We start from the raw sequence: 25,909 nt of genomic DNA on the forward strand, positions 1-25,909 counted from the left end.
CCTCGCAAGGCAATAACACAGGCTCCATTGAGCCTCACGGCACCAACAACAACATCATTGAGGAAGTGTCGTGCAGGCCCGTCACGCACTTTCCACTGACCTCTTCCAGCGAGCTGAGGCAATGCAGCAAGCCAAATCTGATTAGCCCCAGCTATGCCATAAATTAAGTGGGCATATAGCAAAAATAATCCAGTGATCCACTCCTCAGCAGTAAAATCTGTGATTATCTATCAAGCAACATGATTCAGCTGTGCGAGGAGCGAGTCAGGCTCAAAGTGATTTGTAGCAACTGATGTTACAGCTTGTATGATTCGTAAATATGAAAAATCTGGAAGTGTTTTTCCACTGAGGAATGAGTGATGGAAGTGAAAGAAAAGGGCATCTCTGTGCTGGTATGTCTGCTACATAACTTGCAGGTAAATTAAAATGTGTTGCTCTTCTTTATAGCAGTTTACACAAAGTGCAGTATTAGAAAAAGCCCAATTTATTCTGCAAACTACACTGTAAAAAGTGTCAGGTTGATTTTACTTTAAAAGAACATCTAGGAAGCCAATTGGCTTGAAAAATGTGGGAAAATTAAGTTTACTGAAAATGTTGTTATATCTAATCAATTTTCGAAGTTGTTGCAACTTAAAAACAAATTGAAATAAAACAATCTTTCTGAGTTTTAGAAACTTCAGTGAGCCAAGTTTACTGTGCTATTTATCTGTATTCTGTTGGTTGCTAACTAGTCAGTCACATTTGTTTTTTCTTAAACAAGTTAAGAAAACAGAACTTACATATCTCATAACTTCATCACTCGCAAAATACTCTTTGTCATGATCAAGTTAAGTTAGACTAACTTGGTTTACTGAAGTTGCTAAAAGGTAATTACACTTCACATTTTTAAGTTCTAATAACTTAGCAAAATTAAGTAATACAGCTAAATTTCAAGTAAACCTAACACTTACATATAATGTTAACATAAACAAAGATTTAAAGTTATATTTTCTTTCCATTTTTTTTAAGTATGATTAAATTGTCAGATTTTACAGTGCAGACTACTAGCCACCAGATAATGGGTTTTTCCACTCTGAAATTAGGACTACACTAGAACTAAAATCTATTATTGGATTTTGGCACAAGGTATCAGCTATGTGACTCAGGTCAAGAATTATCATCAACCGCCTAAAAAAACCCACAAAAATTTAAATCTTTCATGAAAAAAGGGTCAAATGGAGGTGGAATGAAACATTCCTCCATGAGCTGAAAAGAAAAGGTCACATATATGTATGCATGCGTGTGCGTGTTAGACTACTTGAAGTCTGCTACATGGAAGGACTTCCTCCAACCACAGGAAAAGTCATCAGACAGATAGTTAAGATGAAAAAAAGAGTGTTTGCTGATTCAGCTGAAATGTCTACTGGCATTTATGTTCGCTGCCTGACTGGTGGATATTGACCTCGCCATGTTACAGCTTCACGTGGAGACTGTAGTATTATGAGAGCAAACATGAATCTCATGTGATGACAGCTCTGGTGGAGAAACACAGGTCATTCTTAAGGAGGCAAACAACATATCTCTGTATGTCTGTTTGTCTTGTGTTTGACTCTTTTCTGCTTGAAATGTTATGAGTTTTGTTCCTTACGACACTTTCTGACATAATCTTGACCGCATCTGAAAAAAGAAAACAAAGCTTAATAACAATAGAGTGTGCGCTTTCTGTACCAATTAGCATTCGCTTTATACAACTTAATTTTTCAATTTATTCCTCTATTACTTAATATTGCAGATTCGTATTTGTGAATTTTTTTATCTGAAAACCATTTGACGACTGTAGAGAGGAAATACATTCCTTGGAATAAACCCACTTAACTGCGACTCTAATAACTCCACATTTTACATAAATGACCTAAATATAGGGCTGGGCAATAAAACTCTTATTATTTCAATATTATTTTCCTCGATAGTTGCAAAAACACATAAAAAATGTTTTAAACTATCCAAGTGTTTAAATGCTCTTGACTAGAATTAAGATTTCTCTGACTTTTGTTTTATTTATTGACATTATTTGGATTATAATTCTTTTGAATCTGCCTCAGATTTGTTAAATGCTCCCCTGTTTGGCAAATTTTCATCATGCTTTGACAATGTATAAGTTGAATCCACAATTAACTGTTTTTTTTTTTCAACTTTCACTCGGGAACAAAAATCAATAATAAAACTTAAAAGAGATAATGGTTTGAGTTTTCTAATTATCAATATCGACCAATATGAATTTTTTTATTGTGATAACATTTTTAGCCATATCGCCCTGACCTACCTTAATTTTTTTAGGTAGGTCAGGGCGGTTTAGGTAGGTAAATTTTTTTTACCATAAGCTGCAGATACAAACCCACTAAGTCAAATTCCTCATGTGAGCAGAGCTTGCCATAAAAACTGAGACTGAGGAATTAGGCTGCATGTTGCTGCTCGCAGAGTAGCAATGCACTGCTATTGTAACTCTAGACCAACAGCATGATGATAGTTCCTCTAATGCGGGGGAGGTGGGTGTGTGTGTGTGTGTGTGAGCAGGGGGGGGTGTTGCATTTTCATTGAATGGCATGAGCGTCCCAAACTGGATTAACGTGTTGGTTTATATGGTGACTCTGCAGTCACGTCACCGCATTGTGATCTTTAACAATCAAGTCTTTTGTCTGCAGAGGGGCGATGGATGAGTGGAAATCTTAGATAAAGAGCTCTGTGCATTGTGCATGGAGACATCCAGAACAGAAACAGTCACTTCTGTGCTAAATGTGGATTATAGTTTCATGTGCCGGTGCTCTGCCTAATAAAAACTGGCAGCTATGTCTGCTCACGAGGGACGTGTATCATTTGGCATGGATCTGATTAAATTAGCTTTTGATTGCTTGGGCAGGCTGCCAGCGCTAGCGGAGTAGCGGGACGCAAATGCTTCAGGTTTGATGGACATGTCAGCGTGTTACAGTTGCGTGCTGGTATCCAGGCAGACAAGTACCAGGATAGATCATGGTCACCCGCTGACTGAAAACACAAAGCCTGTGACTGTACTAGCAGCTTGGTTCAGGAACTGCAGGGTATCCCGAAAGCTCAGACCCTTCCTTTTAGTCTGCTCTCTGCCTGCGTCACCGCCAGCCCTGCTGGGATTCCCCTATGGCTCCGGCCCAAACAGTGAAGTAACTTGTGAGTTTTTTTTCCTGCATTTTTTGGCAGGATAACAGAGTTAAAGCCCCATGTGCCGCACAGGCCCTTCAGAAATGTAGCTTTTGGCACAGGAACAGCTGAAAGCCAGCCAAGCCACGCTGCTTCCCACTTCTTTATAGCAGGGAAACTTGTGGTGTGCAGACAGCAGACATTCTCTGTAATACAATTCAGGCGGATATTTACAAGTGGTTTATTGCTGAGACATTCAATGTAGGCCTTGAGGCAAAGCCCACACCTTTTAACCCTTGAAGGGAGACTCCAATGCAGTGACAACCAGTGTACCCGCAACTTAAGACAAGGTAGATTTAAGACTTTTTGAGACTTTCAGAATTAAGTTTAAGAGCAATTTTCTTATAAACAAAATTAAAGAAGGAAACTTTTATTTTGCCCAAATAAAACCTGACCTATATTTGTCCAGTGGAAAAATTAGATTATCTATTTTTTTAAAGCCATGACAAAGACCGGCAGCAGTTGACAAATGCTGGCTTTTTTAATGACTTAGCCTCTACAATAAAGGCTTTTTGGAGTTTTCCACATTTTTGAAGTGCCTGGATGTTGTTCCTGTTTATCCTGTGGTTTCCCATTCTTGATGAGCAAGTCCGACTTCCCATATCTGAGCATGTTTTAGAGTTTTGAAAAAAATCTGTCAATTTAATACCAATTTAAGGCCTTATTTTTAGATTAATGCATTCAATGCCTTTTAAGACTTTTTAAGGATCTGCAGGATGCCCGGAAAATATAGTAGTTATAGTATTATAAGTATAGTTTTCACAACCCTGTAAAGGACTATAGTTTGTAAATAAGACAACAAAAAGGCGTGAGACCTGTTTGTCTTGTCTGTGCATGTTTGTCATTTATTCACAGCCATTAACCAGTTCAGTGGCCAACTGCCAGCGACTGCCGCTCACTCAGCCTTGATGCTTTGAGGCTAACTGAGCAGGCTATTTGTATACAACACTTACAAATGTTCCTCAAATACCCTCAGGCTGAGATCAAGCGTTTATGCTGACAGGAAGCCATGTGGATTTCTGCTTGTAAACGTTTGAATAACAATGCCGCCCTGCTTTGCATTTCAACATGCACATTGAACAAACTTAAACACACTGTGGTGAAAATCTAAATTGGCTTGTAATGACTAATACGTCTGTAAGGTGCTTTCAACACAGAGCACATTTGATTGGAGAGGAGGCCACAGAGGCAGGTTAACATGTCAAGAGAAGGAACGGTCCTAGGAACCAAAAGAACACAACGTCAAAACAACAAGACAAAATGTACAAATACAGCCACAAACCACAAACCAAAGCCAGGGGAAGACAAACGTGGCTGATGGCCAAACAGCAACATGAGTCAGCTATGGCAAGATCGACATCGAGCTGATACTGGCCTTACCAATATAATGGCAGTTTCTCACTGACTGGAAAAACATTCTGGAAAGCAACAGATGAGATTGGAATTTTTCATAACTGATTAACCCTTTGGAACCAGGAGCAACATCAGTTTTTTGTGCAGCATTCAGGCACATTTCAAAAGCACTTAAACCTTTGAAACCTCAGCAAATTCGTGGGATTCATGGGATTTTTTTTCTTGATAAATAATTAATGATGATCAGTTAATGAAGTTGTTTTTGATTTTGATGACCAGTTACTTTAGCACTGTGTTACATTTCTAGACATCTAAACTTTTTGAGTAAACAAGTTAACTTTATTACATCACTTCATTGTTGAGGTTTTGTTTCAGTAATGTCCTAACTGTTTCCTTGCAAGACAAACATTTTTCTTGAGGCAGTACTTTAGATATTGACATAGCTATAACAGTCCAAAACTATGAAAATTGACAATTTAAAATATTTGCAGGATGACCAAATGGTAGGGTGACATTTATTTTCTAATGCTAACAAACTAATAACTTGTATTGTATAACTAATGCAGCTTCGAAGCCATGAAAGACACAATAATCAAGCTATAACACTGTAGTTTGAAAACAAAAAATCCTACAATATGTGAAATCACCATATCACTTCTATATATAGCTCATGGTCTGCCATTTGTTCAACACCCCCCCTTCCTTCCTGCAAAACCCCAAGACATCTATCAGTTCTTCAAATCCAGAGCAACAATGAGCGTCTTTATGTAAACCTAGTTTTATAACACATAGTGTTATTAGGGACAGCAAGCATTATGCAAAAGCACGGGGAGGCCTTTTAAGACCTGAAGTTGATCACCGGCCATACGTTTCTAATCCACAATGGGCCAATCACAATGTAAACACCCCCCCTCCACCCGCTCACTGCAGCAGTGTCTTTCTCCATTGGAAACACTGAGCTGGTGCAGTTGGCCAGTAGTGGCCGCAGGATGCCATATGCCAGATTGGACCGAAACAGATTTGTGTGGACATTTCTGGGAATCTCTCTTAAGAATTTCAGTGCTTAATAAGCACATTGGAAAGCAGCAGTTGCCACAATTTACCACCTCACACTTTATTTTTGCCTGTTAACCAAAACTTTAAAGGGATACTTTGCCAATTTTTAACCAGCTATGGATCAAAACAATGTGGGAAGTATGTGTAGATGCACTGTGGTAGACTTCACTCCATCTAACCAGTGCCTGGATAACCCCTCACTAGTATACAGCTGATCAAGAGACACACCTGTCCCTCTCTCTCTGTCTCCAACTCGGACCGAAATCCAATCAAATGGTAAAACTAAGCTGTGCTGATCGAATAAAAAATAGAGGTTACATTACTAAACTGATTATTTATCAGTCATATTTTTTTCTCTGTTTTGCCATAATGGCGAGGTTAGTAAGCAGGAAGAGGGTGTTTCACTGCTTCCTGCAGAGTGAAATCTAAGAAAAAATAGAGATCAAACAGTAAAACAAAGCAGCGCTGATCGAATACAAACTAAGATTCTGTTGGTGAGTTGCATATTTCTCGCCTAAAATGTTTTCAGAAACATGTTTTAGCTTACCGTTTCACTGTAATACAAGATCCGGCTGACCTCCACATTACATCACCCATCAGAGGGAGTAGCATTATGGTAGTTGTAGGCTGAGCTAAAACACCCATTTCTCTGTTTTCCCTGGTCATATAGCACCATAAATATATTTTTCTACTGCACAGACAGCCTAGTCTTATGTGAAGCCCTTCTTTATATTGGTGAAATTCTTCTATAAATAAGTAACATATAGTTCATTTGGCACAGGGGATGGACTTTTTGCTGAAATCATTTTTTTAAGTCAAGTTTAAAATGGAATCACACCAGTGAATGTTGACTCGTTCACTGCCAAAGCAGCGGGGAACATAAGGAACATGGTCCAGTAAAATCTGACCAGTATGCGACCAATGACTGGCATAAAAAATCCTCTTTTCTCCATAAAAAATTAAAAGTAAACTTCCTCTTCATCCTGCTGCTGCTCTGATTTTTGGCACAGGTTTTCAAATTTCAACGGAATAATGTCAGAGCACTTTCATCATGCCAGGGACATTTCACAACTGTGTTCCTGTCATGACAGTTTCACAGCTAAATGAATCATAAGTGCATATGCGCCAATAACATAACTGTTGATTTTATACTAGGAAATGTAAGTATTCTTGGAAAAGCATGTGAAACTGCATTTAGATCAACCCAGAACAATGAAACTCCCCACTGAAACCAGACTTTCTGTTTTCGTTAACATATATGTTTAAGGCCATTCAGACAAAGTACTATACGAGGCTTTAAAGCCAAACAAGCTTCCTGTGCCTGCGCTCCCCCACCCCCATTACTTGGTGAGAAACTATAACACCAACCACAAAAAGGTCAGTTTTGGTTGTGGTTGTGAGGCTCGCCAGCTTGACAAAACCAGCCAGACTCCCCGGGAAAAAACAACATCAACAACAACAAATATTGAGCTCTTTTTGAATCCGCTTGAGATGATGGGTTTGCTGCACCCTTCTCAAATCCACTGATGTCACACATAGTGATGCGCTGCTTATTATATACAGTAGATCTTCCCAGATCCTCCACTACAGAACTGAAGGCAGCTCATTGTGTCCATATCACTCCCCTGACATGTCGGACTTGTCTTGATCTCAGCCACTAACAGATGCTGACAGACTCTTTTATCCACCTACTCTACCTTTGTCATGCACTTCCACAGAAATACTAAGGGATTTCACCTGCGAGACACTGACACAGCCTAAAGACTTCTGTGAAGTGACATCAGTTGGAAAGAAACACTGAGAATGATCTGCACCTGTGTTAGTTATTTTTACATCTTTAAATATGTGTAAGCTGTTAAGCTCTTGAGCAGGACAAACATTTGCATAGTCCTCTTCTTTGGACAATGTAGCCCTGCCAAAACCAATATTACCATAACATTACAACATCATTACTACTCCGCAGTGGTGGAGGATGTACTCACATCTATTACTCAATAAAAAATATCTATACAACAGTGGAGGAATTCTATGGCATAAGTTAAATTCATGCATTCAAAATTGCAAGTATTATAGCCAAATTATACTTTAACTAGTAAAACTAAAAGTACTCATTATGCAGAATGTGCCATTTTGTAATACATACTATAATTGCATTGTATTTACTGATACATTTTAAATCACATTTCATCATGATGCAATATAATATTGCTTCTTTGGACAACAATTCAATATTTGCCGATATCACAAAGTATGATTATAAGATTTTGATTCAGGGGCTTGTGATTGACATAACATGATTGGAGTTGCAGTTGTATAAGACTTTCACAGTACAATAACCGTCTCAGAAAATATTGTGGTGTCACAGCATCATTAATTATTATTATTATCAATTACAATGAGCCTTTAACAAATGAAAACAGGTTTCTTTTTAGTTAAGGAAATGTCTTATAACTATTACTGAAACTTAAAACTTTTGACAATAATGAAAAGAAAGGTTAGATTCTCCATCCAGTTGCATTTCTTTTTCAATAAGCTACCATAGATAAGCCAAATTTCTTGGCTGCAGAATGGAAAGGAAGGAGGTGTGCGTGGTCAGCAATGGTGACACATGCTATTTCAAAATCAAGATGCATCTTAAAGAAATAAGCTGCATCAATGTTTTCTCTTTGCATTTATAAGAGTGCAATGTTAATCACTAAATAGGCTAAATATAGCCTACTGATTTAGATCAATGCATGATTACACCCCTAATACATTTATGTGTGAGCATAACTTTTATGTTGAAGCTGATAAAGATGGGCCTAATCTTAACAAAAGTGTATATTGCCAGGTTGCTCAGACATCCAGTGCGTAAGGATTTAGGGGCATCCATTGGCAGAAATCGTAATATTCCTAACTATGTTTTCATTAGTTAATAATCACCTGAAAATAAGTAAAGTTATATTTTCGTAACCTTAGAATACATTTAGACTTCAAAAATCCTTGGAAGTGGTATTTATTTGTGAAGATTATCTTGCTGAACAAAACTTGTTAGTATCATAAATGCCACTGCTCTGTTTTTCAGCAGGTTGTATTTATGTGAGCAGCAAAAGGCCAAGAAAGCAGCTTAAAATCCATTTGTAAAGCCACCTTTAGCTCTGAATAATCCCACTGTCTATGCTTTGACCCCCCAGCATGACATTTTATCAGACCAAACTTTGTTTCAAGGCCCAGTTGTAGATGCTGTCACATGCACTGGCTTTTACATTCAACTTAAAGGCAACATGGACGCACTGACGTTAGTGAATGTTTAATGGCGTTGGTGCGCTCAAAGTGTACATGACGTCGACGCACCGCTGCTAATTAAAATGATTAAAAAATGAATTGAGTTAGCTTTTTTTTTTTTAGTTTAGTTTAGTTTATCCGTTATTGGCATGTAGCCTAAGTAATGAATAATACTGTCAATAATCAGCTGGCAATATAAACTGAACTAACGTTACGGTTTTAACGGTTTGTGATTGTTTGGTGAGAACATAAAATCGAGCTAACGGTCGAAATCTAGTTTACAATATAGGCTATATTTGTGTAATTATATTCGGTTAAACCCATAGATATATGCTAAACATCTGTGTGACAACCGAAAAACGTTGTATAAAAATCAAACACCGGTTCTCCCGTTACATTTTATCACAACAGTAAGTAGAAATAGTGCCGTTACGTTCGGCGTAGGTAAAATCACGCTCGTGGGTGACATATGGCAGGTGAGTCCATCCGCTACCTTTTCAATAACGTTTTGATAACGTCGCATCACTATATATATATATATATATATATATATACATTTAAAAAAAAACAAAAACAAACACGGCGTCCTGTTAGTGACGAGTAAAACAGAAGCAGTAGAACAAACCAGAAAACACACAAACAAAATATGTTTTTCAAGCGCATGTGTCATAAACAGAGCAAACGAAAAATGAAGATAAATACAAACTTACCACATCGGCTTCCGTTCGGTTTTTACACTCGTTGGAACCGGAAGAAACATTCCTGTTTTTCCCTTCTGTGGATCCAGTCTCTCCCCTCCGATCACACACAGAGAAAAAAACACCAAAAAGAGGAAGAGCTGAGGGGGTTCGTGGGTGTATCAGCTAGAAATAAAGTGGTTTCATGTGACTGCATGATATCCACGCATTCGGCTTTTGCGTGTAATTGTGTTTTCAGAGTTTGAGAATCGGGCTGAGAGCCCCGCAGCGTTCAGGCAGACAGCCGGGCAGAGAGGCGTGGAGAGACTCTCCGGCCTGCACAGTCACATCATTGGTTGACAAACAGTAATCAGATGCAAATTCCTAACCTCTGAATCAGCAGGGGCCACCCCCCATACATCCCCCACCCCCCCGGAGCAGGGGCTGTCAGTAAATGCGAGGGGCGAGTTATAAAGTGGGCTGGAAGTAAAGGGAAAAAGGTTGTTTTTTTCCCCCCCTGGTTTTTATTTTTATAGACGAGACAAATATTTCCATAATATACATCGACATGTTTTTCAAAATATTTTTTTCTCTATTCATTTTGTTGTTCTTTCTCTATTGATCCTTTATTTATGCTTCTGACCTCCTGTTCCTACCATCTTTTTGACCTTTTTTTCCCCCCAAAATACATACAAATTCCCCTCTAACAAATACGCCTGCTGAAGTGCAAAGAGCATGTACACAAACATATATACATACTTAGTAAAAGAGCAAACAGGCACGCGCGCAAAAATAAGTGAATTTATAAATAAAGAAAGAAAGAAAAAAAAAAAAGAAAGATAAAAGAAAATATATCAATACATTTTTAAAGGATGTCAGAGATGTCATTACAGGTATTACAAAGAATCAGTTATGGGTTTATTATAATGAAATGTTCTGTAAAGGGTTGCCATGTTAGGTAGAGCATATTTCCCTTTCCTCTCATTGAAAATGTAATTTTTTTCTTCATGTAAATTTCCATCACATTGTTCAATACATTTCGGTGGGCTGGTGGGTTTTTCTGTTTCAGGTTCAGCAAAACGAGTCTTTTTGCCAACATCACAAAGGATATCATATTTGGATTTTTTCAGATCTATCGTAGCTGTTTTCACATCTTTTTATGTTTTAATGTATTTACTTGTTCGTCTATCTCTTATTCATTTGTTTCTTATCTTATAGCCCGAATATGATGTTGTCTTCCTATATTATTTATTTTTTTATTTTTGTCATCTTTTATTGATTTTTTGAAAAACAACTGTTTTTAAGGGTGCTTTATAAATAAGGTTATTATTAGTAGTATTATTATTATATTCTTATATGTACCATTCAATTTAAGTTCAACAAAATAGGTCCCAACCCCTGAACATAAAGTGCAATCGTCTTAGGGCATAAAGAATAACTCTGTCTTTGTTGCTTCACGGGTCTGAGTATTTTTCATCTTTTTTACACATGTACTTAGCAAAGAGAAATCATTTTTAAATGCATTTCATTGTGGGCAGATTTGGCATACTGATACTTGGTTACATGGAACTTTGTTACAATGATTATGTTGTTGACCAGAATTTCAGTGTTTTTGTTTAAACTTCAAATGTTTTTGGGAATGAATAAGTCTGTGTTTGTGAATTTGCAGAGCAGCCAGTTATGTATTGATTTCCGTAGTTTGAATTTAGTCATAGGTAATAAACAGGTGTTCAGTGGTTTCTATGTTTGTCTTGCATGTCTTGCAGTTGTCTACCTCAGATTTGAATCTTACTCTGATGAGTTCATTTGACTAGTTTATGTCATTAATAGATGTGAAGTGTATTTTTTCATGTTTTAGTGGAATTGGGGATTTGAACATTTTTGCCCTAACATCATTATTTCTCCCTTTCCAAAATTTTTGGAGTACAAATATGGAGATAAAGACTGTGAGAGGCTGTCCAAAGATGATACACAAGCTCTAACAGACTTTATCTTCCTGCAGTTCAGTTCGTCACAGGTGAACCCAAAACAGACATATTGCATAGGTGCATACTGCATACACATTTCTTTTTTGAATATGAAATATCCAAAAGATTTTGGACAGATGTGGAATCTCACTTCTTCAAATCTCTAACTCAGTTCAGTTTCAGTTTGTCAATAAAATAAAATAAAAAGATCTGCATAGGTGTAGATTTTGGGGGAAACAGAGGACACGTCCCTCTTAATATTTAGAACATTTGTACCCCCCTATTTAAAATATAAAACTAGCAGAAGACATTTCTTTTGACAAAATTAAACACATTCACGTCATGAATTGAGGCAGAAAAGGCACAAATTAATTCATAAAATTCATCAAAATGCAAAAAGTATTTGCTCCGTAAAATTTTCCAGTGGAGGAAACCCAAATCCCCCCCAGTGTCCAAACAAAACATATGTCCTTGTTTGTTTTTTAGACCATCAGGAAAACTATAAAATATGGCTCTCAGCAAGAATCACCATACGATGTACATTTACTTATCTAGGGTATAAAAAAACCCCACAAAACTGAAGGGTGATTCTCCCCTTAATTTTAAATCTAATTTTAATCCTGAAAAATATATTTTTTTACACATTTAAAAGCCTTACAAGTTTCAATTAAAGTAATAAAATGTTTGATCAACAAAAAAGAAAAAAAAATCTTCTTTTTTTCATTCATTTAAGGGTTATTGCAACTGATAAGTGATAACTCTGTAATACTGTGATACCATTTAATGGCAATATTTTCTGAGACGGTTCATAAAAAATCTTATGCTGTTGCAGCCATAGTCACCATATAAATCTAGGTGTTTATAAGATTGTGAAGGGAATAAGAAAGAAAAAGAAGTGTTACACGATTTATTAGAGCTAATCAGAAATGATCTGCAACTATTTTGATAACGATTAATCGTTTTGGTGAATTTTCAAGCAAATTGCAGAAAATTCTGTATTTCCATTTTCTTAGTTGTGAGGATTTGGTCAGACAAAAATGGATAGGTGCTTTTCACTATTTTCTCACAAATTGTCGACCAAAGCATTAAACAATTGATCATGATTTTTTTTCAGGCAACATCTGTCTAATATATATATATATATTGTTGAGTTGCAGCCTCACAAAATTCTGGTTATTTTCTGACTTTTTTAAAAAAAGAAATACTTGATACTCTTATATCTTCTGGCTTCTAACAGTCCTTACAAGGACTACAAATTGTTATGGTGGACAGTAATTCTTTAAAATAAATAAATATGTATCCTTTACATTGTAAATTACAGTATTTGTCATGGCAGCTGCAGTGAATTGTGTTTACATTTTCTCTCAGTGTTGATTGTTGACGGTCCCTTAGCCCCTGTTCAGCAGGAAGGCTGATGGGAGAACTGAGACAGTGTTCGATGTGAAAACTGCATAAAATAAGCTTCAAAATTAAGAAAAACTCATAACTGACTTACAGTGTTTTGGTTTTTTTTATCAGAAAAATAGATAGTTTCATTTAACTTCACAAAGCTTAACTCATTTTGAAATTTTGAAGGCGGTAAAGTTGTTAAATTAGTTGAGGGGTACTAACTTTGACCAGTTTTTACTTTTTATGATCAGGCTGCTAAGTGAATGAATGACTTAAGACTGAGAATAACTGATTGTAGATCCTAAACACAAGATGGTAGACATCACCGCAATGATGAAAACAACTACTGCTCTTATTTGAAATAGATTTAAAGATTTACCTGCAAATAAACCAACTTTAAATGCTGAAGGATATGCATTAATTCAACACATTTTAATAAATTTTATTCAGAAAAATTCTAACTATTAAAGGACCCTCAGATGCCCTTCAGCAGAACATATATCTTTTGAAGGCCTGCTCAAAATTGTACAATTTAATGGGCCTTTTTGTGGCTATACAGAATTAAATCTGTGTTTAGGTGTCATATATGTGAAACATATACATGTGAAAATATATTTTATGGTGGAAAAATGATAAACCACAGTGTAAACAACAAACTGGTTTATTCAAACCGTGCGGTAAAAACCATTCAGCCACAGTTAAATAACTCACTGCTGTAAACACTCTTTTCAGTCCTCACCCAACAATTGTTGACAGCTTTCAAAAGTCACCAGCCATGTAATCTATTTCCAAAAATGATTTTACAGTGGGAGTGCTGACTGGTCGGTAGCTGCTTGCAGCTGCTTACTAAAATAAAGAGCTTGAGATATTTAAAACGGAAAACCGATCCTCCTAATGCCTCATCAGATGTAACGGGATCCAGGAGAGAAGTGTGTTCATCACTGAGACACCGTGAGAAATTAAAATTCAACGGGCCCGAGGCTAGCTGCCATGATGACAACTATGATTTCACACTTAATATCAAAATTATTACATGCAGACTGATGCGTTTCAGCCACGGTGGAATTAACACAGGAAATGACTAGTGTTATACCCATGATGTAGTGCGTAAATAAAAAAAAACCCAAGAAAACAGATGGTGACATATGTTACGAGAACACAAAAAGTGCAAAATAAAAATTTTTAGTAAAACTTTTAGTAATAATCAAGCATCCAGCAAAAGAGAAAACTTCAATAATTTCAGGTTAATATTGACATCACTTGTGCTACTTGATCTTAATTAACTACTACAAGTAGTACAGTAGTAGTACTACTACAATTCTTGGAGCAACGATGGCATTCTCACATTAGGAAAAATAATGAGTGTCTGACTTTGTGTTTGACATGCAATTATGAAAATAGCCCCGTTTGAGCTGAATATCTAAAGTACTCAGCTTGTCTGAAGGGTCTCAATTGATCTGAATAATTTGTGCTCTTAGAATATAATGATAAATGAATATAGTGGTAGATACTTGCAGTTGATGGAGCCCAGTTGCCCTAATTTAGTTTGAACTTCAAACTTTGAAAACGTTTTTCGGGTGAGACAAAATAAACACATCACAGGAAAGACTTAAAAACTGAAGTTTAGGCAATGCTTTAAAGGTGGGTTCAATATTAATTATCAGTATCTGTCAGCCCAACATGCTGTCTATAGTCAATGTGTCCATGCTGACGAGTTTCAGTCTGTTGCTGCTGCTCCTCCAACACAGTTGTGTTTTCATATAACATGATTTCTGCATGTCATTTTACAGTTTATGCCTAATGATGATTCTGAGTTTTTACGTTATCTTGTCCACCACCTGCAGTGTGCCATTTTTTCAAAGCTGGCTCTGTTAAAATCAAGGTAACAACTGTTAACAGGAAATATATATATTTTTTAAAACTATAAACTGGTTGTGCCACTGCAGTATACAGTGCATTAAATGATCACTGCACTTGGCTGAATTCTACACCTAGAAAATGTCAAAGTGCAGCTAAAATTATTGTTATATTAATCAACACACAGTGTTGAATTAATGAATTAAATGAATTAAATGAAAAATGTTTTGGTAATCTTTGATGCAAAATGTAATGTTTACAGCTTCTCACAGGAGGACTTGCTGCTTTTCCTTTTAACTCTTAAGCTTGGTTTTTTAAACATTTTAAGTTTCTGACAAAACAAACATTGTGAAGGTCTCACTTTGGGCTCTGAGTAGTTGTGACAGTATTTTTCACTATTTTTACAGACCAAACAATCAATTGATTGATGGTTAAATTAATCTCTAGATTAATCCATATTGTAAATAATCATAAATTGCAGTCCTAAATAACCTAGTTTAAAATTAGCTCCATTAAAAAATGTTATGATAAAATAGTGTAAGTAACAACAGAAATTTTTAATCGAAGTACTTTTACTTTTAATACTTTACACATTTTTTTCTGATTACGCTTAAATACTGTTACTAAAGTAACATTTTCAGTGCACGACTTTTACTTGCAATTAAGTATTTCTACAGTGCAGTATTAGTACTGTATTTCTTTGTACGAGTCCGCCATCTAGTGGAGGGAGTCAGGGCGAGCGCGTTCCTGTCATACTGAACGACTGTAGGTCTATGAATTCACTTTCAACAGATTAAGTTTTAGAGGACCATATGTAAATATTTACTTGACAATCTTTCTACAAATTAAGGACCCAATTAACATCTTTTTATCTTTTCAGTAAATCTATTAATATTAATCTAGTAATAAATTTGTCTTAACTGTGCTCATATTTTATATTGGTTTATCAAGTCACTAGGTTTATAGTTTAATATTGCTGTTTAGCTTTCAGGTAGACTCTTAAATAGTATATTATCATAAAACAGAGAAGTTCTGCAGTTGACTCAGTTGCCTGATTAAATAATATTTTGTGATCTTTTGTGAAGCATTTCATGACATCTTAACTTACAACAGTTTTATAGTTTCATGTTTTTAAACTTGCCTGCACACCTTCAGTTTGCAGAAGACCAAATATCACATCAGCAAACAGACTGTATGTTGAAGTGCTCAAGTTACAGACGTGCAGCCCATGCACCGCACTGAAATGAGTAATATGAGCAAAAAGAAATGCGGTCACATGGTGACTTTCGTAATTTAAGATGTAAATGCCAACAAGTAATGGAAAGGTACCGTGGACATTAACTACATGTCAGTGCAATTATATTAATCATTTGGCAACATAATAATTAACACTTTAATATAACTTGTCATTGTCTCTGTATATGTGCAAGTAAAAGTACAACTGCAGGACTTCAACTTGAAATTAAGCATTCCTATAGTGGAATAATGCTACTTTTACTTACGTAGAAGATCTAAAAACTTTGTCTGCCACTGTTGACAGACTTGTCAGAGCTGTTATTCCTATGTGTATATAAAGTCAGAAAATTGAAGGGTGAATTCATCACAAAAGAGAGGATCAGACTATGAAATGAGAAGAAATATCTTCTATCCTTTAATGGATGCAATGATAATTATAAATAGGTACTGCAGCACACACATATTAAATACACAAAGATGTTTTAGTCTAGTGTATAAAGCTTTCAGACTATTTCAGGCTTCTAAATACAAATGTTGGCACAAGTCAATCATCTGAGTTCATATTTTACAGCACAACTACTTCTACATGTATTTAAAAAGTTGGCAGTACCCCGCGGTGTTGGGGCTGAAGATGATCAAAACAAGTTTATCTTGAAGAGAGTATACAGTACACAGAAAATGACACGTGTGAGATAAACTGCATGACATTCAAAGTGAGAAGTCGAGAGCCTGAGAAATTGGATTTCCACGCAAACAAACACACAAACTTTGGTTGTTGACAAAATGCACCAACAGGTCAAGTTTTGTTGCACTGCCGACGACAGTTTAAAAAGAAAATCGAGGCCAAGATTTTCTTTTTGTTTCCAAAGTCTTCTCAAGTACAAATGTAGAAATATATGTACAGAAAAAAACATAGAAACTTGTATTCATAAGGCAGAAGTGCTTTTCTGTACGTTAATATTGAGATGAAACATACCTGAGAGTCATAACTCAGCAGGTTTTTACCATCAAAACACCTAAAATGTTGTTATTTTTCTACCAATGTAACACATCTACTGCACATACAGTATACCTTCAAACCATATTACATGTAAAAAAAAAGAGGCTTTAAATGTTGTAGTTGTGCATGTAGCAAGAAATCCATGAATAAATGTATATGCACAGGCATATTAGCAGTTTTTAACTGTGGTATAGTTCCTTAACTTAATCTTTGATTATTGACTGCGACTGTATGACATGTACACCTCGCCTACACCAGTGTGCAGTGACAGAAGCACGTCAGCATTCGGTGTCCACATTGGATGCGTTCAGTCATCATGCTGCCTTACAATCCTGCACTTTAAGCTTGGAGGTGAAAGAAAAGACATGGTAGACACCGTTTGGTTAAAATGTAAGCTTGTCCCTCAGATAATGCGAATAAAATGAGACAAAACTAGCAGAGAAAGATGCACAGAGAGAAAAATCCCCATAAGTTTTACCTAAAGAGGGAGTCTTCTTCTCACGCATAATATAGAGACAGTAATCAAAGACTTACTTCCCGAGCGTAACGTAGGCTGTTATTTCACATCTTTGATGCTTGTTTACCTACGATCATGAGTGATGTGTCTGTGCATTTAATGTGGAGAGATTATTAATATTCATGCTTCACACCTCACCAGACAAATCCCGCAGGCAGTGATGTGTTTCCTGATGCATTCCTCCTCAAAGCACCTTAAGCAAAATGTCATTCATTGTGAGCAAAAAAGGTAACATGTCATGAACGTTTTTTGAACGCTCTGCACCTATGCGATGTGTGTGTAACTATCCTGTTTTTAATTCATCGTGAGCAACACAAGATTCCTTACAGCCTGAACAGGGACTTTATACAAATGGGTTTCGAGTAAATTCTTCACTATTTTTTTGGTAGATATTGTCAGTATTTCCCATCCTGATCAATTTACAACAGTCTGTTATTTCTGAATAGCAGACCACTGCTATGAACTTTTTCTGATCATTACTGAGTTAAGTGGATACAATAATATACTTTATAAAAAATGACATCAAATTAGTAATTTGTGTCAAATTATATATTTCTTAAGAAAGCAGCCCTGTAATAAGAAGGATAATGTTTAGTGAGTGGGTCATTATTGCAAAAATAAACCAGACACAGGACCTTCATGTGAATAAATTTCCTGCTTGCTGCACATTAACCTTACATATGAATTTGTGCATTATTGAAATAAATATTAAGGTCATTATTTACTTTTCACCAGTCAGTGGGAGCTGTTGACTTTATCATGGAAACGCTCCCACCTCAACAGTCACGTGTGGTTGTGAGTCAGATCATGAGAAATGCTCCGGTGCTGGTTATACTGCGAGATATTACATAATGCAATCAGGAATAAAACTAATCATTAGGGATGTGATAACTAACAACCGTTAAGTGACACCTTGTTACCTTGAAATGACAGGTGTGACAAGATTGAAGAGACATATTTTATGTTGTCTTAACATAATAATATGTTACTTCCTATTATTTGCACCATGAAATTTAATGTTTAACATGTAAAATTTTGGATGTTCACACACTGCCGAACTCTGACATGTTTATGGATAAAACTGATGAAGAATTTTCAAGAGAAAACCAGAGAACAAGCAGAGTAAAGGTTTTCTGAGCTTTGCGGACATTACACAGACATCACATACAAATAGCGCACCTTATCTACATCTCTCAAAGCTCCTGCCCGCAGTAGAGCCGTGCGGAGGAAACAGGGAAACATGGCGTGGTCCTGATCTCAGCTCATCTGCTCCAAGTGGGCAGACAGCAGAAGTATCGGAGGCAGAAACTGTTCTTGTTTATTCACCACTTCAGTCCGACGCGACCCTTTGTAGTCGGTGCCTGAAGGTCCAACAAACAAACGGACTTTGATCACTCTCGTGTAACTGGAAAACATCAAGCTGGCTTTGTACGTCCAGCCAGCCTGTGTAAACAGATAAGCATCCATAATTTCTATTAAAACGTTTTATTCAAAAGCTTCAATGTAACGGTTTATTTGCTAAGGTTATGTCTATAGGCTTTTCATGGTCAATACAACTTAAAGGACTATTTCACCCATAAAAATGATAACTTGAAACTCAATGAATCACCTCGCGTTACCTTGAATTCATGTATAAAACTTATTGAGAAACTTTATTATCCATATTCAAAACACCTTTGCATACACAGCCTCACACACGGACGAGTAGCGCGCCTGGGCAGCTAGATGGAATGCATGAGCAGAGTCCAAACAGAGTCCAAAGGTTTTTAAATGAAAAGCATGTGTTTGGGAAGCACTCAACATACAACTGGATAAATTAGACTTGGGTTATACTGCAGGAGCTGTGAGAGAGTTTGTAAACTGATGTTTTCATAAAGTTGTTACTAAATGCTAGCCCTACTTTACTTTAATTCCTCAAAAATGTCCACTGTTTTTTTTTTATTTTTAGATCACCTTGGAGGCATGCAAGAAAAACAATGTTTTCTGTACTAATTCAGCATAACATGGGGTAAGTAATAAGGCTACAACTAATAATTATTTTCATGGTCAATTAAACTGTCAATTACTTTTTCAAATAAAGGCTTAGTTATTTGGTCTATAAAATGTCAGAAAATGGTCAAACAATATCGATCAGTATTTCCCAAAGCTTGAGGTGATGTTCTGAAGTGTTGTGTTTTGTCCATAACCCAGATACATTTAGTTTACTGTCATATAGGTGAAAGGAACAAGGAAATATTCACATTTAAGGATCTGGATTCATACAATTTTTCTTAAAAAAATTACTCAAACCAATCAATTATCAAATTAGTGGCTGATTAATTTAATAGTAGACATCTAATCATCTAATCAATGAATCATTGTAGCTCTAGTGAGAATTCAGTGGGTTAAGTATGTCTTTAAAGGCTGTTTCCTTCCAATATTTTACCCTTCTCTATGCCAGATTGTATGCATTATTGTTTTCACAGTCTTTTGTTGTCATCAGTGTGAAGTTAACAGTTTTAAATAACCAACCGCAGACATTCAATGGAAGAGAAACATTTCTGCCTTAAAATAGAGAGTAAATTCCCCAAATATGTCACTGAACAAATAGTGTTAATAAAAAACACAGTGAGCACAAACACCAATGCAGTCTGCACACAGACAGAAAAACAGACATTAACAAATGATGGTTCAACGTTCAGACATTCTCCTACATATGAAATGTGGATAAACACTAACTGCTCTCACATGCATGTACAGTATGTCTAAAATGTGTTTCCACTCACTTGCAGAGACGAGGTCCATATACTGACAGACAGCGTGAAGCAGTAGTCTCTCAAAGCTGATTCACAAACACAAAAAACAGAGAATGACTTTCCACTCCTCAGTGTTTTAATATAGACTAGTTATAAAAACAATCTACCAGTTTCTCAGCGTAGGCCAATAATGTACGTCTATGAGTGTGTTTTAAGCCAATTGCTTGACATTTGTTGACATCCTGTTTGTTGTTTTGTGTGTCCTGCTGCATCAATGATGCATAGGGGTTTCTTGTAATCTAATAATATGAAATGGTTTTCCAGGTGGGGAAACATCATCAGGATCCATCAGCCAAAACCTTCAACGTGTATGTTTGTCAGAAGGTTATTACATAAAAGTGTGTCAAAACAACGCAGAGGTGCTGCATTGGTGGTGTTGTGTTGTTTTAGGCACCAGTGAGACAAGAAATGCAATTCAGGAAGCTCAATTTGAGTAACATGAGGGCTTATCAGACGTCAAAATGCAGCATGGAGATTTATAATACTATGAGGCAGGATTTTATATCATTTTCCATAATATCACTATTTGTGTAAGATATTTAGACCTTCCTAAAAAAAAAAAAAATATTTTTTTTTATTTCTATTTTTGTGGCTTTTTCATGCTTTTGTTCGATAGGACAGTGCAAGCATGAAAGGGGGACAGAAAGAGAGGGCGACATGCAGCAAAGGGCCAAGGCCAGAATTGAACCTGCAACCGCTGCAGCGAGGACACAGTCTCTGCACTTGGGGCGCCCACTCAATCCACTGAGCCACCAGGCGCCCCAATTTAAGACTTTTTACGACCTTTGTCATATCACAAAAAATGTAATTTAATACCTGTTTTGCGATCATATGAGTCAAACTATAGTTAAGAAACAGAAGGGACTAGAATTATCTATTATTATATCACATTTTTTCTCAGCAATTTATAACAATAAATAATGATATAATTAATCACATTAATGCCACCAAAACCAGGATAAAGCAGCATAAACTGGATATATCGGGTTACATTCCCATTTTCCTATCTTCCAAAGCTGTAGTGAGACTGTACTTTTAGTGTACAGCTGTAAAACATTTCCAAACAGTCATTACTTGGTTAGAAAAAAACTTTTTATAACTAACATTACTGCCTACTGAAGGCAAGAGAAACCATTTAAGACTTGTGCATATACATTTTACAACTTTATACTTTCTTAGGTCTCTCTTTTCTTTTAAGGAAATTGAATTCAATGCTTTTTAAGACTTAAAGTCCTACAGATACGTTGAGTTTAAAAAAAGGATTTCTACCTGCTGGCGAGGTTTGTTGTGTAAACTGAGTGAGGCTGAGCGATGAAGAAGCTCAGAAGGTTTTCCTCAAGTACTTCCAGAGTTCCCTGTGAGGAGAAAAAAAAATAGTTGGTGGCAGCCAAGAGGTTCAGTCTCCAGAACAATCATGTGTCCTCAACATGATTAGTGTTTAAGTTAAGTACTGTGGGGTTCCCCGGTGAGTCAGGGTTTTGGTCAAACCTGTTTTTGTAAAAATCTGGAAAGGAATGTCCCAGCATGTTTTGTGATGAGCTAAAAATATCCAATGACGTACAAGAGAAGGAAAAACTGACTACTGAGTAGGTAAATAGACAGCTGGTAAAGCCTCTGAGTTTGATGCACAGCAGAGATGCATGAGAGACATGTTCAAATTACTACCATGCAGACCGAGACTCCTGTCATGCACATAGAAGAGATGACACTCACCATGGGGATTTGTTTCCGTTTGAGAGTCGCTCGCAGCCTGCGATCGATTCTCTGGAAGCAGTCCTGAGCGGTGAAGGCAGGATTTACTGTTAAGAGATGAGTAACGGTCAGTCATTCAGCCATACTTAGAGACCCAACAAGAAGAGACCGAGACACTCACCATTCCTCTCGTCTTTGAGGGGCCGGTTGGTGTTTTTCTTCTTGGCCCCTTCCTGCTCCAGCAGAGACAGCAGCCTCTCCTGCTCCTCACCGGAGCAATTCATGAAGTCATTCCACGGCTAGAAGAACAAGGGACAGAGGAGTCCATTTGTTAATTAATGCTTGTTTTATTGATTGCTTTCAGATTTTATTATGCTTTGATTACTGATGCAAGAAAAGTTCTGTTTTTTTTAACCAGTTTAAAAGGTTAAACTTCCACCAATACACACCTGTCTTAAAACTCAGTCTTTTGTGGTAGTAAGAAAAACAGTAAAGCAAAAGCCAAGACAGAACTAACACCACTCCTGCAGCATTAAAGAGCAGCAAAGTTTAAGCCCAACAAAAGACGACTTACCTCTATATAGTTTCCATTGGTGCAGGCCTCAGTGAAGATGGACGGGATCGCTGGGTTACTGCAAACTTCCAGATCATCTTTGGAGCACTCATCCCTCTCAAGAAGATTAGCAAGAAAGCGTGCTGATTTTTAGAGATAAAGACAGAGACGGACAGTGGTGAAATGAGCAAATCTTTAAGAATTATGAATTTAAAGTGGTAATTCTGGAAAAAAACAACAACTTTGAAGCAATAACGATTCAATGTAAATGCTCTTTTTCACTGTTGAAGGCACACATACTTTAAGGCTTGTCTGGCATTGCTCAGCCTGCAGTGGATGACAGCATCTTATAATCTGATCATGTGAAACAAGATCTTACTGTTCTCCTGTCGGCGGAGGCTCTTCTTGCCTTTGGCTCGGGGAGTGAGGTCAGAGTTGCGGATGGCTTGATTGATAAAGAACTGCTTCTTTTTGGTGGGAGACACTCGCTTGGCTGGAGAGCTGGGCAGAGAGGTGCATTTACGCTCCTCTATCAGGCTGGAAAACAGAGGACAAGATGTCAGTTTAGCCAATTTAGTAACATATATCTTGAAGAGGGTGTAACAGCTCTTTAGATCTTACCAATTTTATGTTCAAGAGATGTAGTTAATTTGTTGTAAGTTTTTTATGTGATACCCACTTTCCCAAGCTGCTGCATATTTTGCTTCGGTCCATGATTATTCAGCATTTTCTAAATTGTCCTTAATCATATTAAGTGAGAGTATATGCAAAATTGTAAAGATTCCACTGTGAGCTACACGTATAGGCTGATGGTGAGACATGCTCTAATCTCAGTACAATGAATATAGATAAAGATTTTTGAGTGACCTAATATTGACCCATATCAATGGACTTGCACTGCTTTTTAAGTCTGACATGCTCTTAATCATGCAGCATTTTTAAGTCTGTGCAGTGTTTCGGCTATGAGGAGGACATTGAGACCTGGTCTGTCAGTCTCTACAGCAATATCTTATTGAATAATTGCAAAATGCCATGCAGCATGTCCCAACGACATAATCTCAACTGGCATTTTGTCCAAGGCAAGGTGGTGGTGAAAGGTGAAAATGATTACCAGGCTGCTAAAACACCTTAAAGCTCTCATTATTAAAAAGCTTTGAGGTTAATAATTCTCTGTCACTGTGCTGCTTCTTTTTTTCTCTGCAGTATTTTAAATGGATCACAGAAGTAGGAGCATCCTGCAGGGGCTGCAGATGTAGGTCAGTGGGTGTTGTGTGAGTGGGTTTTCTGCTTGTGAGTTGCCATTTATAGCCTGAGCCCTGCAGGTTATTGGCCACACTACAGCAACATAATACAATATAACCTCTGCCTGGGTTAGTCAACGTTAGATTTCCCGTAATTTTATGCCACACAATATCCATTTAACATATAAACCTTAGCCAACTTTGAAGCATAACTACAGTTTAGCCAACATTTCTAAACATAACCACTATGTCCCTAAGTCCTGTAACTTAATCTCTACATGATATTTACAAGAAAACCTTCACATAAACAGTATAAGATGTTTAGTAACAAGAGCCAAGCTCATCAGCTCATGTAATAGTAGAAACACCGAGACATGACTTAAAATGTTAAACACCTCAGCACAAACAAACATATCCAGGTCAGTTAGCTAGTTAGCTGCCAGCTGTTAAACGGCTAACACAGAAATATAGTTAAACTCGGCAGCCTGTAAATACCGTAATATTAACATGAACTCATTTGGCATGATTAGCAGGAGAGCTGCCTAACGCCAGCTAATCTAAAGCGTTTAAAGCTCCAGACGTAATAATATATCTATTTAACTGGAGTTATAATTCGGGCTAACGCTAACTAGCTTGCTAACGTCAGATGCTCGTTATTTTCACTCACATATAATCCTGTTCTTCATTGTTATTTGTCAAAACGACCATCTTATTCAAACAAAACAAACGGAAAGAAGCCACGCTCTGGTTCCTAACCGTATGTGAAAAAAAAAACAGTCGGGACAAAAAAAAAACAGAAGTAAAAACGGTTGTGTTTGCTCGACAAGCTCTCAGCAGCTAGCTCCTCGGCTGCTAGCCGGACTGCGGACAGAAATAGCTGCTGTTTGTCCTCCTACTATAAACAAAGAGAGGAGAAACAGGAAGAGCTCCCACTCTGTCTCTGGAGCTGCGGTTTGTAAGGCTGTCTAACATGATATAATCACTTCAACATATCACTCACGCTTACTTCTATTTAACACATTTAAGAGCATTTGTATTTTCAAAATCAAATTTTCCACCATAGATCTTAGAGTCTAAACATTTTGATTTTTTTAAGGTTTCTGTTGCTGAAAATATGCAGAAGTCAATTAAAAAATGTACAGAAGTACTACTACTATTACCAGTAGTAGTAATAGCAGTAGTAACAGTAGAAAATGTAGCAGTAGTAGTAGTAGTAGTAGTGGTAATAGTAGTAGTTGGAGTAATACTACAAAAAGAAGGTGTAGTAGTAGTGGGAAGAGGCATAGGCTACTACTAGTGCTACCACTACAACCAGTAGCAATAGTAGTAGCAGTAGTATTAGTAGAAGTAGCTTAATTTTATCAGTTGTATTTGTAGTAGTAGTAATGGTAGTAGTAGTAGTATTGGATAGCAGTAGTAGCAGCAGCAGCAGAAGTAGTAAAAGTAGTCATCGAAGTAGTAATAGTAGTAGTTGGAGTAGTATTACAGGTAGTAGGAATAGTAGTAGGAGCAATAGTCATACTACTAGTACTACTACTACCAGTACTAGTAATAATAGTAGTTGTACTACCACTAGTAGTAGCAGTGGTAGAAACAGTAGCGGTGTAGTAGCAGCAGAAGTAGCAAAAGCAGTCGTAAAAGTATTAGTAGTAGTAACTGATAGTTTTTGGAGTAATATTGTGTAACGCCTGTGCAATTTCCTATTTTGCAATATTCTGCTACCTACTGTGCAATAATATTGGTAGGCTAAATTTGTATATTTTTACGGTAAATATACTACATACCGTGTGTGTATTTCGGTTATCTTGTTAAAAATGCTGAAAAGCTTTTGGGTTCACTCAAAGACACTCAAAATCATTTTTATTTTCTAGCTACTTTAATAGATTGTTTTTGGTCATTTTGGAGGAGAAAAACAAGCTTAAATAAAGTCATACTGATGTACAGCCTAATAATTTAATCGGCAAATTTAAAAAAAAAAAAAAGATTAGAAATTCATCACAAACGAAATGCAGAAGATTTGCTTTACTTTAGCTATGAAGACGTAAATGAATGTGGACTTGTTGAAAACCTACAAAAACACTCCTACGTCCCATTAAAAATCA

At 36.7% G+C, this 25,909-nt stretch overlaps 2 protein-coding genes across 3 annotated transcripts in view; both read right to left on the reverse strand.

The window, feature by feature from the left end:
• arid3a (AT-rich interaction domain 3A) overlaps nt 1-9,887 on the reverse strand; it is a 58,940-nt gene extending 49,053 nt beyond the window's left edge. For both annotated transcript variants that reach the window (XM_042484152.2, XM_042484150.2), the window contains exon 1: nt 9,594-9,887. The gene's annotated coding sequence lies outside the window, so the exon portion shown is untranslated. The remainder of the gene's footprint in view (nt 1-9,593) is intronic.
• A 6,514-nt stretch (nt 9,888-16,401) lies between these two features.
• On the reverse strand, nt 16,402-24,692 carry r3hdm4 (R3H domain containing 4). The gene is made up of 8 exons (XM_042484014.2): nt 24,475-24,692; nt 22,946-23,103; nt 22,588-22,709; nt 22,195-22,312; nt 22,035-22,120; nt 21,591-21,676; nt 20,292-20,347; nt 16,402-18,887 (listed from the first exon to the last, which is right to left on the reverse strand). Exons 1-8 carry the CDS (start codon nt 24,513-24,515, stop codon nt 18,784-18,786), a joined length of 771 nt encoding a protein of 256 aa, XP_042339948.2. The 5' UTR covers nt 24,516-24,692; the 3' UTR covers nt 16,402-18,783.
• Nucleotides 24,693-25,909: the final 1,217 nt, after the last annotated feature.

The sequence above is a fragment of the Plectropomus leopardus genome, chromosome 5 (assembly GCF_026936395.1).
Source record: "Plectropomus leopardus strain MGB_pleo_1.0 chromosome 5, ASM2693639v1, whole genome shotgun sequence".
NCBI lineage: Eukaryota > Metazoa > Chordata > Actinopteri > Perciformes > Serranidae > Plectropomus > Plectropomus leopardus.